Source organism: Chelonia mydas, chromosome 20, assembly GCF_015237465.2.
Source record: "Chelonia mydas isolate rCheMyd1 chromosome 20, rCheMyd1.pri.v2, whole genome shotgun sequence".
Taxonomy (NCBI): domain Eukaryota; kingdom Metazoa; phylum Chordata; order Testudines; family Cheloniidae; genus Chelonia; species Chelonia mydas.
The window spans coordinates 6021535-6033484 of record NC_051260.2 but is presented as its reverse complement, the minus strand read 5'-3'; the positions used below and the strand labels follow the sequence as shown (position 1 = coordinate 6033484).

Genomic DNA, 11950 nt, shown 5'->3' with positions numbered 1-11950 from the left:
TGCTGATACCACTTTGCCCCTCTTATCCTGAAATTTTTCTGAAATGGTTCCCCTGTTAAATAACTCACTCTTCAGTTCTCTGTCAGCGTGTTTTTTGTGCACAGGCATTTGAAATGTCTCTTGGCTCATTTGGTCAGGTCAGGGCCTACATCCACTGCTTACTTCATTTAGTATTTACCCAGTGACCACGTGGCATTTGCAGGCGAGTGCCAAGATAGGAGAGGGACATACAAAAAGGAGCTAGGGCCGGATTTACACCTTATGCGTCCCTAGGCATAGCATCTTTGGATGATTTGATTGGGGATTGATCCTGCTTTGAGCAGGGGGTTGGACTAGATGACCTCCTGAGGTCCCTTCCAACCCTGATATTCTATGATTCTATGATCTTCAGCGCCCCTCCTGCCTATAGCCAGTTTTAGAGAGGTACGGTGCCCCTAGCATGCCGGTGCCAACTGTGCCAAATTGGAAATCCGGCCCTGAGGGTAGCAATGCAGGTTGCACTTAGAGATGGGCAAATCTCATGCAGTTTGAAATGTTAATCAACCACACAGTTAGGGCTGGGTAAGAATTTTCCATCAACACTGTTTTTCTGGGGAAATTTCAACTTTTCATCACAACATACCCAAAACCTGACAATTTGGAAATGCTGCAGCAATGTCTCCTGGGATTTACGTAAGTATCTACATGTCTATAAGTATATACATGGAGAACAAATAATTAATGACGGGCTCTTCAATTTAGTGGAGAAAGGTACAACGTGATCCAATGGCTGCAAATTGAAGCTAGATACATTCAGACTGGAAATAAGGTGTACATTTCTAACCATGAGAATAATCAATCAGTCATTGCAACAGTTTACCCATGGTCGTGGTGGATTCTCCATCAATGACAGTTTTTAAATGAAGATTGGATGTTTTTCTACAAGATCTTCTCTATGAATTATTCTGGGAAGTTCTCTGTCCTGCACTCTACAGGAGGTCAGAAGAGATGATCACAATGGTCCTTTCTGGCCTTGAAATTTATGAGTCCATGAATCTACAGTTTGGCTGCTTCTTGCTCACATTCTCCTTCTATGGGGAAAGTTCCCTAGCTGGACTACCTCTCCCATAATGCATTGTATCCATAGATGCACAGCTGCAGCTCAATAAGAGGGCAGACCATGGTGTTTCATGGGACATGTAGTCCACCCATTGGGTTTCAGTGGCAGTTGGATACCTAACTTTTAGGTGCTTTTGAAAATCATACAGTACATACAAAGACAAGTCATGGTAGCTTTTCAGTCTGGGGAATAGATACGACGGACATAATCTTCTGAAAAATTTAGTTAAAAACAAAATCGGAGACAAAGCATGAATTAGACATGCAGTTTATTGGAGGCACAGCAGAAGTTTAGAGCTTTTAAAAATCAGCAAAATGATGTTACAATTTTATACACATAAAAAGTACATGAAATACAGCACACAGTGAGGGACAACAGAATAAGGAGTTTCACTGCTAGGATGCCACATTAAGCGCTCTTTGGTACAAACAAAATGTGGCTTGACAGTTGGGATATCTTTCTCTTATTTCCCCTTGTACGGTAAACAGATCATAGACAACTTTAGTAACTAGGGTCCAGATCCTCAAAAGTATTTAGGTGTCTAATTTCCATACAAATCAATGGGGATGAGGGGCCGATATACTTTTAAGGACAAGGACCCAGTGTCAGATCGACAGAGAGACACTCTTCACAATCCCATCCCATCTCCAGCCTATAACTTCACTTTCCAAAACACTTCGGAAAGGTGCTATCAAGAGACGTTTCCTGGTACAGTATAAAGAGATTGATCTATAAACTTGCTAGGGTAAGAAAACCCAGAGACAACACATCATCCCTAGCAGGCCCACCGGAAGGTGGTTCAATACCACAGATGATGCCTTTATAGAAAGCAACAGACTCAAGGCATGTCTATACTGCAATCACAGGTGTGATGGCAGCTCAGGTAGATTTACCTGCCCTAGCTTTAGCCTACCTAGCATGGCTAAAAATAGCAGTGAAGTCTCAGCTGTACATGCCCATGTGGGATCCTGGGTATATGTATTCATGTTGAGGGCTGATTCTACCTCTGGGTCTGCAACCCCCTCTTCTGGAGCTCCATTCTCCACTTCTGGAGCTAAAACCTCCAGGTGGAGACCAGTCTGCGCCTTCAGGGATGTAATGCTCTACAGAGCTGACAACACTTTTTGGGGGGGACTCCTAAATTTCTGGAGTGGGTTCCCCCACTTAAGGAGCTGCATCTTCCATCTCCAGAGTTGTATCCTCTACTTGAAGAGCCATAACCACATCCATTTTTGATTGTACCACAATGCTCAACAGTGTAGCAGTTGGTGACCACAGCTGCGAGGAAACCCAAGCTCAATAACTTGAGCAGAAAGTGGGAACTCTCGCAGAATAAAGAAAACAATCCTAATTACAAATCCCCAGTTTACATACCTACACTCACGGTGTTCCTTGAACATATCCTGTTGGTGGGGCCGGGGAGGGGGGACAAAGAGACAAATTATCCCATAAACCGTCCATGTTACTAAGGAGCTGCATTAGATAAGACCTAATTTTTTTTAGAAATTCATCTAACTACGAGTTTCAGAGTACATTCTACAGCTGGGACTTTCAAAGGTGTCTGAGTGAATTAGGCACCCAACTTCCATTTGAACTTCTGTGGGAGTTGAGCATGAAAATCCCTTAGGTTCCTTTGAAAATCCGAGCATGCATAATCTTGGAGCAACACAGCTTCCTGCACTGGTATATGGCAATATTACTTGTTCTATTTCTTCTGATGATTACAGTAATTTTTATTCTCATTGACTACAAAGTGGGATCATTGAAATGCTGAGTACTATCCACAATACCTACAGGTATTATGCACCTGCCTCTTTTCTTCTCCTTCCCGCCATGTCTTGTATGTAGCAATCTCAATACCCAGGACCAACCTGACATGCAGCAGCTCGTGGTAATCCCGTAGCACGCGTGCCAGCCTGTCCTTGGAGTGAGGGGGGGATTTGATAGCAGCCTTCAACTACCTGAAGGGGGGTTCCAAAGAGGATGGAGGTAGGCTGTTCTCAGTGGTGGCAGAATAAGGAGCAATGGTCTCAAATTGCAGTGGGGGAGGTTTAGGTTGGATTATTAGGAAACACTATTTCACTAGGAGGGGGGTGAAGCACTGGAATGGGTTCCCTAGGGAGGTGGTGGAATCTCCATCCTTAGAGGTTTTTAAGGCCCAGCTTGACAAAGTCCTGGCTGGGATGATTTAGTTGGTGTTGGTCCTGCTTTGAGCAGGGGATTGGACTAGATACCTCCTGAGATCTCTTCCAACCCTAATCTTCTATGATTCTGTGACTTCTGTAGGGCATTTTGCAGTCTAACATGTTTATCTCAGGCATAATCTCCATGCTGCTCAGTATCACAAATGGCTGTTTGCAAACAGGCAACCTGTCAAAGAAAAAGGGAATATTTTACTTTCCCTTTATCTAATTACTGAGCATTTAAGACTATGGAGTCACTTTACCCTTTCAGTTCCAAGATTGAGAAGGATTGTTACAGAGTGGTGGCATAATGTCCCTGAAGCTCAGTTGGTTTTCTTCTAGGTACTCCAAGCGTATATTATAAGTCAGCTAGCTGTTAAGGAGATTGCTTGCAGATTTCACACGATTTGCCTGGGGCATTGCACAGTTTATCACTATACACAGAAATATAAAATTGAAGTTGCATAAAGTCTCAATCAAGTGATAGCGTTAGAACGCCTCTTCCAGATTCCTTCATTCATATTCCTGGGAAAACATGCTGCTAATTTTATTGAGCAAGTTCTGATCCTGCAACTACAGTCCAATGTAAAGGGCTTTGCCTGTGAGAAATATAGAGTCCTCTCCCCTTTAATCCAGAAGTAGGGTCTACTCCACCCAGAAAAGCGGAACATGCCCACCTAATGCTGGCTTAGAGAAGAAGTGGATGGGGCCTACTATTCGGACCTCTGTTGGTTTGTCGCCATGTGCATTCCTGCTCAATGTTGAAGAATCCTAGTATAACTTTATATGGGACTGAGAGTTCCATAGGTAGGAGTGGATTCATAAAAACAGAAATTCCAGCAATGAAATCCATTCTGTCGAATGGAATCGGGATTGTTCCCAAAATGAAGGTGATTTCAGGAAAAGCAAATGCTGAATTTCCATGTGGATAGAATGGGAGAGTCCTCACCTCTTCAAACACGCATCTCAGCAGTTCCAGCTCCTGTCTCAACAAATCCACCTTCACTTCCAGCTCTAGCGGGTAATACATGTGCATGAAATCAGGTCCCGGGTATTCTAAACCAGTGATTTTCAACCTTTTTTCATCTGGGGACCCCTACACATTTTTGAATGGAACTGTGGACCCCTTTGGAAATCTTAGACTTAGTCTGCAGACTGAGGTCCATGGACCAGAGGTTGAAAACCACTGTTCTAAAATGATTCCCATTCAAACACTGAACAAAATGGAAGCCATGGCAAAGCTAGCAGTTGTTTTAACCAGACTTTTGAAGCATGATGTCTCCAATTAAGACGCGTCCTAGAGATGCTACAGTTTCTTCCAGAATGAAATCAAACAGCTCCAAAGCTAATGGGGAAAAAGACGTGTGTTGAGAACGTGAGGTGGGAAACTGAGTCACAAACCTGCCCAGTTTTTGTTTTAATCAGGTGTTGCCTTTATTTATACAATTTCAGACAGAATTATTGTCCCTTATAGTGGCTGAATGCATATTTATGCCAGACAATAAACAGATAAGACAGAATAGGTACAGGGCCCAAGTTACCTCATACCGGAGCACCAGGATGTTCTCCTGCACTCCATGATGCTCACTGCCTCCTCTGGTCCCTGGGTTTGGTCCTTCAGTCCTATTCCTCCACTTTCTGGTATGGTGTTTCTCCAATCTGGGCCTTGTCCACCAGGGTCTTCTTATGTATTTCCTCATTACATATTTCTTAGCCTCTCTCTAATCAGCTTTGTTAGGCACGTTAGGTGCATTTCTTATGCAACCCATGCAATAGGCATGCACAAGTGTTGATGTGCACAATTTTTGCTGTTTAGACAATTTCTATGTCAATCTGTTTCAAGTCATCCTGCCCCTAGGTTTTCCCAGTCAAAAGGGCTTCTTGTCATTACAGGCTTAGGTATTTCTTTATCACCAAACTTCCAGCACAGGATGTTACCTTCGTCCTGTCAGCAATAACATCTTTTGAAGCAAATCTACATGAGAGGAGCACTGGCAAAACCACAAGCAGGCCAGCAAGGCCTCAGCCTTATTAACACTCATTCACTATTAGTAATTATACATGATTAAAGTATAACTAACAAAGCCCTTAAGCATACCATTTAGCAATTCATCATCTTTATATTTCAATGTTATAAGTCAGCATATGTATGTTATCTGACCATACCCCTTAGTCTATTTGGGAGAGCAGTTGGAGAACATTCTATGACTCTTTTAATGCCAACATTTCTTTATCTTCTGCAAACATCGGTTTTTCAGCGGACTTTTGTCCCTCAAAAGTCCAAAGCCTTATGTGTGTGAATACTTTGTTAGTAGTCATCCCTGTTACAACTGGGAGGTGTTTGTGTTTTAGGGCCTTGATATTTAGTTGGTTTTAATGGTATCCCAATAGGTGCAATCTATCTAGCGGTCTATTACCAGTGATTTAAAAAATCACATTAAAGGAGCTAGGGTCTATCTGTCTTACGTTCTTAGTGGCTCCCATTATCTGAGTCTGAGCCCAGTCTAGTCCTGTGCACCAACGATCATCCTCTTCTCATTCAAATCTCTCCCGTACCCTACTGCTCCTGCAATGCCCACATGAAATGTATTTATTTACAGATTCATATCTTTTGCCACTTGACTGTCTCACCTTCTCCAGCACCACAAACTCATTCTCTGTAGCCTGTTGATTTCCTCCTTGTCCCTGGTGGGAAAGAGCAGAGTCGGTGATCTGGTCAGACTCAACAACCACTATGGCAAACATGATTTACCTGGGGATTGGTCCTGATTTAGTTGGCGATTGGACCTGCTTTGAGCAGGGGATTGGACTAGGTGACCTCCTGAGGTTTCTTCCAACCCTGATATTCTATGATTCTATGGACAATATATTTCCCTTCCAACCTACAATTCAGGCCTGATTCCTCTACTCCATTTCCCCATTGGTGCGATTCCACTGAAACTGATGAAGTTAAAATGGCACCAGATGGTAGTAATGCAGTAGATCAGTGGTTCTCAAACTTTTGTATTGGTGACCCCTTTCACATAGCAAGCCTCTGAGTGCAACCACCCTTATAAATTAAAAACACTTTTAAAATATATTTCCTAACACCATTATAAATGCTGGAGGCAAAGCGGGGTTTGGGGAGGAAGCTGACAGCTCATGGCCTCCCATGTAATAACCTCATGACCCCCTGAGGGATCCCGATGCCCAGTTTGAGAACCCCTGCCATAGAGAATCAATCCTGAGATCTTTAATATTACATTTTGCCATATTTTATTTGAGGAATTACATTCGAAACACTTAGGAAGAGTGGCCCGTGTGCACAGAGGGTTGATAACATCATAGGAATTTTGCAGGAGAATTGAAGTTGATGGAGAGGCACATCTGGCTCCAAGCTTGAGTGAAGAGAAAAGAAGGCCAATGCTGCTAAACCAACAAGGGGAGTGGAAGAAGTGGCTTAGCTCACATAACCTCTCATGTAATTCCAACCTGCAAGAGAAGCCTGAGATCAATGCATAGAGAACACAAAGAATTAGGAGTGTGCTAATGAACTACAGGGGTAACAAACACGGGGACTTTTCAAATAAGACTGAAGAATTGAGCTGCTAGTGACTATGACCAACTGAGCAAATATGAAGCTTCTTAATTGAAAGGTCAGTATAATTAGTGATGGAAGATGATGCTACAGTGCAGGTCAATTGTATTAACAATGCCAGCCAGAGACAGCTTAGCAATGACAATGGAATTCCTCGGGCACAAGATATGTGGATAAGAGAGGAAGGACTGTAGCCACAGGCAGAGAGAGAAGAAAATAACTGATGGATAATCTCTTACTTCCACTTGAGCTGATCCACAAGCTGCTTTGTGGCACGCTCTTTACTTACCAGTCGTTCTCTGTTGCTTAAGCAAACGGTCAAACGGCTTCCTCAGCCCACAGAGGTAATTCTTACCGCGCAGCCCGAGATTTTTCCAGACTAAAGTGCTCTTGCAAGATGTTCCACTTGGTCATCAGCAACTTGTTCTACGGCTCCAGCAGTCAGACGTGTACACCGAAATCCAGGAGTACTTATAATGGCAGACTTCATCACCAACCTGTCCTGTACCTCTCTTGAGCACCTCAACCCTTTTTCCCATGCTGCTCCCTATGCAGGGGAAAAGCTCCCTGCCCAAATTGTAAAGCTGCCACCTGGTCCTCCTTTAAATTGGTCTTTAAAACCTGCCTTTGTCTTCATGCCTACAAATAGCTATTGTCTGGCATTGGTTAAGCAGAAGGGAGCTGGGGCTGGTGTTTTTCCGCTAAAACCAGTTATTTCATGCCGTAGCATCCTGTCTGAGACCTGGGGCAGATTTTTAAAGGTATTAATGTACCTAACTCTGACTGAAAGCCTCTTTGAAGATCTGCATCTTTAAGTGCCTAAATGCCTCTAAAAAGCAGGCCCTTAGACGATATGGTCTTTGGGGAATTACTGACTTCTTTGTTATTCCCCTGTACAGCACCGAGCAGAGTGGGGCTGTTTTTCTTTCTTGGGGTTTTCTAGGTGTTACAATAATAATATTAATAAATAATAAAAAATGGTGTATCCATGAAAGAACTGAATGCAAGAAAACAGAAAGACAGCTATGCTGTCCTCTTTAATTCAGGAATTGGGGGTGGGGGGCAGATACCTTTTATTCAAAAAAAATTCAAAATCTCGGAATTTTTCATGAACGAAATACTCAGAAATATTTAGACCTTATGGAAATGTTTTCTTTTGATAGGGGTGAAACATGTTGTTTCCATTTCGTAGATTGCATTATATAGGATATGATAGTGAAAACGATAAGGACAGTTGTTTTGACTATCAAAATGAAACATTTTGCTCATTTCCTGGTGAAAAATTCAGTTAAATAGATACGTTCCCATGAAACATTTCAATTGTGTCAAATCAGCATCTTCCAACAGAAACCTGTTCTGCAAGAAAAATTTTGACCAGCTGCATTTGCAACACTAGGAAATTTGCAATATAGCCTTTGGTGCTTTAAATATGTTTTAAGGATGACTGCAAGTGAGTATAATCCATACACATTATTGTTCTTTATTTCCAAAGGGTTAAGTTCTGCAGTGGCACGGTCTATGGGTGTTCTCCAACGCCATTGAAGTTAATGGGAGCCTTTCCATTGATTTCACTGGGTTCTGTTGGGTGCTTGCGGTCTATCTCAGAGAAGGGTTGGGAAACATATTAATTACTAGCGGACGCTTTTTCACAAAACAGGATCTCAGTTTTGCTCACTTGGCATTAGAAAGAGCATGGATCTGAAACCATGGATCGAGCCACACATGAACTTGGGGAAATTCAGACCTTGATCCAAATCTGGCTCTGCACTTTATGCACAGGCCATATAGAATAGAGATAAAGTTTATGCTCTCACCTTGGGCAAATTGGTTGCTGAGGTTCTTCCTTTGTTCCCTCTCCGCTGGTAGTGCTTGATGGTCCTCTGGTCAGCTCCCACACACAGATGGGATGCAGGAGGCCCTCCTCAGTGCTCACCCGTCAGATATCATTACTTCCGTAATCAGTAGAGCTTCCAAGAGGACCATAAGCTCCAAGTATACGAAGAGCTCCAAACTTGCCATAAGCTTGACGCATTCCATAACCACCAAGGTCACCAAGACCATCAAAAGTACCATGTCTTCTAAAGTCAGAAAGACATACCCTGCCACAAACCCCACCATAGTTTGTGGTGAACTACCAGAGCCACAGTGCCCATAATGTCCAACACTAAAGCCTCCAGACGCCCTAATCATAGGAAATTCTCCCCGTTCCACCTGCATTATAGAGACTTCTGCTGCCATAGCCACCAGTTCCACCTCTTCTCCCAAAAGACTGATATTCAGAGGCTGCATAACTTCTACAGCTGCCTAGACCGTAAATAGAAGAATCAGAAGTGAAGACCCGTCATCCAGTGATAGATTTTAATGGATGCATGTCCGGTCATTGTGGCTTATTCAAAGTGGGGCAGGAAAAAAGCAGTTTGAGAAAGTACCACCCCTGACCTGACACCTTGAATCAACCCCTTATACGTGTTTGAGAAGTTGGGCTTGGTTGGATCAGAGAAATAATTCAGAGTCTTCAAGTGCTGGGTTTGCCTTTTAGCAATTAATGCCTTTCAACACAAAAAACACAATAGTAAATATCAGACACTTCGGAAATAATAAGCAAATAAAAAATGCTTAGTTTGCAAGAAGATACTTTGCTTTTAATGTATTCTGCTCATGTTAATTACAGTTTAGAATATTTATCCCAGAGTGTGTTCATGAACTGAGTACTGTGTTTGTCCCCATCTTTTCAGTTGTATACTGCAAGGGCCCATTCTGAAGAATTACACTTTAAATATGTAGTTTGAGCAATGGCCCTTTTTTGTGACACGAATATACTGGCCTCATTTCTGGCCCTTTAAGACTGGATAATATGATAAGGGAAAATGCCCATTCCAGAAGCAAGCAGGGCAATACATTGGAGGTGATTCGTCCATCCCATGAAGTGAGCTCACCATACCTTCACATCTCACGTACAGTACAGTGAACATCACACACTAATTCTGAATAAACCTCCTGGCTGCTTAGCAAAGCAGATGGAGCTTGAGTGTGGGTTTGATGGTCCCAAACTGTGCATATCTGAGCCCATGAGTAGTTGGGCTATAACAGAAGACAAAAGCAATTCCAACTATATAATACAGGTGAGCCAATGCAAATATTTTGTTCCTTCCGTTCTCTGTATACTGTGGGCTATGAAGCCCCAAACAAAAATTAGCCATTGCAACTTGCTCCATAGGAGCTGAATCCAATGCCCATTGAAATCAATAGATTCTGCTCATTAATGTGAGTGGATTTTGGCTTAGGCGCTAGGTGTACGGTGTGTGCATTGTACTTTATTATTGTTATTTATTGTATTATCATAGCTAGGGTTACCAGCTAGCACCTGTGAAAAAATGGGACGGGGGGGGGGGGGGTCATAGGTGCCTATATAAGAAAAAGTCCCAAATACCGGGACTGTCCCTTAAAAACAGGACAACAAAAATGATTAGGGGACTGGAACACATGACTTATGAGGAGAGGCTGAGGGAACTGGGATTGTTTAGTCTGCAGAAGAGAAGAATGAGGGGGGATTTGATAGCTGCTTTCAACTACCTGAAAGGGGGTTCCAAAGAGGATGGATCTAGACTGTTCTCAGTGGTAGCTGATGACAGAACAAGGAGTAGTGGTCTCAAGTTGCAGTGGGGGAGGTTTAGGTTGGATATTAGGAAAAACTTTTTCACTAGGAAGGTGGTGAAACACTGGAATGCATTACCTAGGGCGGTGGTGGAATCTCCTTCCTTAGATATTTTTAAGGTCAGGCTTGACAAAGCCCTGGCTGGGATGATTTAGTTGGGGATTGGTCCTGCTTTGAGCAGGGGGTTGGACTAGATGACTTCCTGAGGTCCCTTCCAACCCTGATATTCTATGATTCAATGATTTGATCACCCTAATCATAGTCCCTGTTTTGAAAAAAAGTTACGAAATTAAACGTTTCATTTTGACATTTTCCAAATGCTCTATTCCGGTTCAAACACCTTTTCATTTCAAAGCTAATTATCGTAAGAAAACGAGGACATACATTAAAAATGGTGGGGATCAAAATGAGACATTTTGAAATTATCAAAACAAACTGGTTTTGATTGACCTCAACCAATGCATTTTTTGGATGGTCAGTTCTCAACATCTTCTGAGATTTTGACTTTTCATCTGCATTAGGGACAGGAAATGGTTTTGACTTCTCAAAAATTTTTGCTGGACAAAAAAAAAACCTGGCTCCCATCCCACCCCGGTGTAATTTGTGTGTTCCATTCAGCTAATGAGATGTTTTCCAATGTCTTAGATCTTCTGATACAAGGTTAATTAATGGTTTGAAATATGCTTCATAAAGTGTCTTTGCATTTGTTATCACATATTTAAGAGCTAATTCACTCATCAGTAATAACAGGGGGGAAAGTGCTGGCATTTTTTTTTCCTGCTTGGTTTGCTGTAATCACTGCCAAGTTCCTCCGGGTGTTGACTTTGAAACCAGATTGAGGCCAGTCGTTAAAAATGGTACCACCCTTGTTTTGAAACAGAAGCATCTTCTGTCTTTTTCCTGTAACAAACACTGTTTCATCCCATCATCTAAGGGCTTGTCTACATGGCACTACAATGCATACTAAAGGGGTGTGAATTCTGAAGCACACCAACATGCCGCGCACTAACTGGCCAGTGTACACCCTGCTGGCATGCACTAAAAGTTCTCTAGTGCACTGTATTAACTTAGTGTTGTACGAAGGAACTTTTATTGCCCACCAGTAGGGTCGACATGGGCTAGTTTGTGCGCCAAGCACAGTGTGCTTTAGAATTCACACCCCTGTAGTGCACATTACCATGCCCCGTACGGAAGCCCGAAGAGGAGGACAGTTTAGGATACCATTATCCCATTTTAATTTAGCGGGTGTCTCTGTTTCATTGGCTTATGTCAGTGGTTTTCAGCCTGTGGTCTGTGGGCCCCTAGGGGTCTGCAGACTTTGTTGAAGGGGTCCACGAACGGATGCCATTACCATAAAGCAGTGGTTTTCAACCTGGGGTCCACAGACTCTAAGATTTCCAGAAGGGTCTGCACCTCCATCCGAAATTTTTTAGGGT

At 42.7% G+C, this 11950-nt stretch overlaps 1 protein-coding gene across 1 annotated transcript in view; it reads right to left on the bottom strand.

Moving 5' to 3' along the window:
- Positions 1-2263: 2263 nt before the first annotated feature.
- Positions 2264-11950, bottom strand: part of LOC102936573 (keratin, type II cytoskeletal 4) — a 28932-nt gene continuing 19245 nt past the window's right edge. The window contains exons 10-12 of the mRNA XM_037883851.2: positions 5914-5967; positions 4232-4378; positions 2264-2377 (exon numbers count right to left, since the gene is read on the bottom strand). Coding sequence (XP_037739779.2) covers positions 2264-2377; positions 4232-4378; positions 5914-5967 — 315 coding nt within the window. The remainder of the gene's footprint in view (positions 2378-4231; positions 4379-5913; positions 5968-11950) is intronic.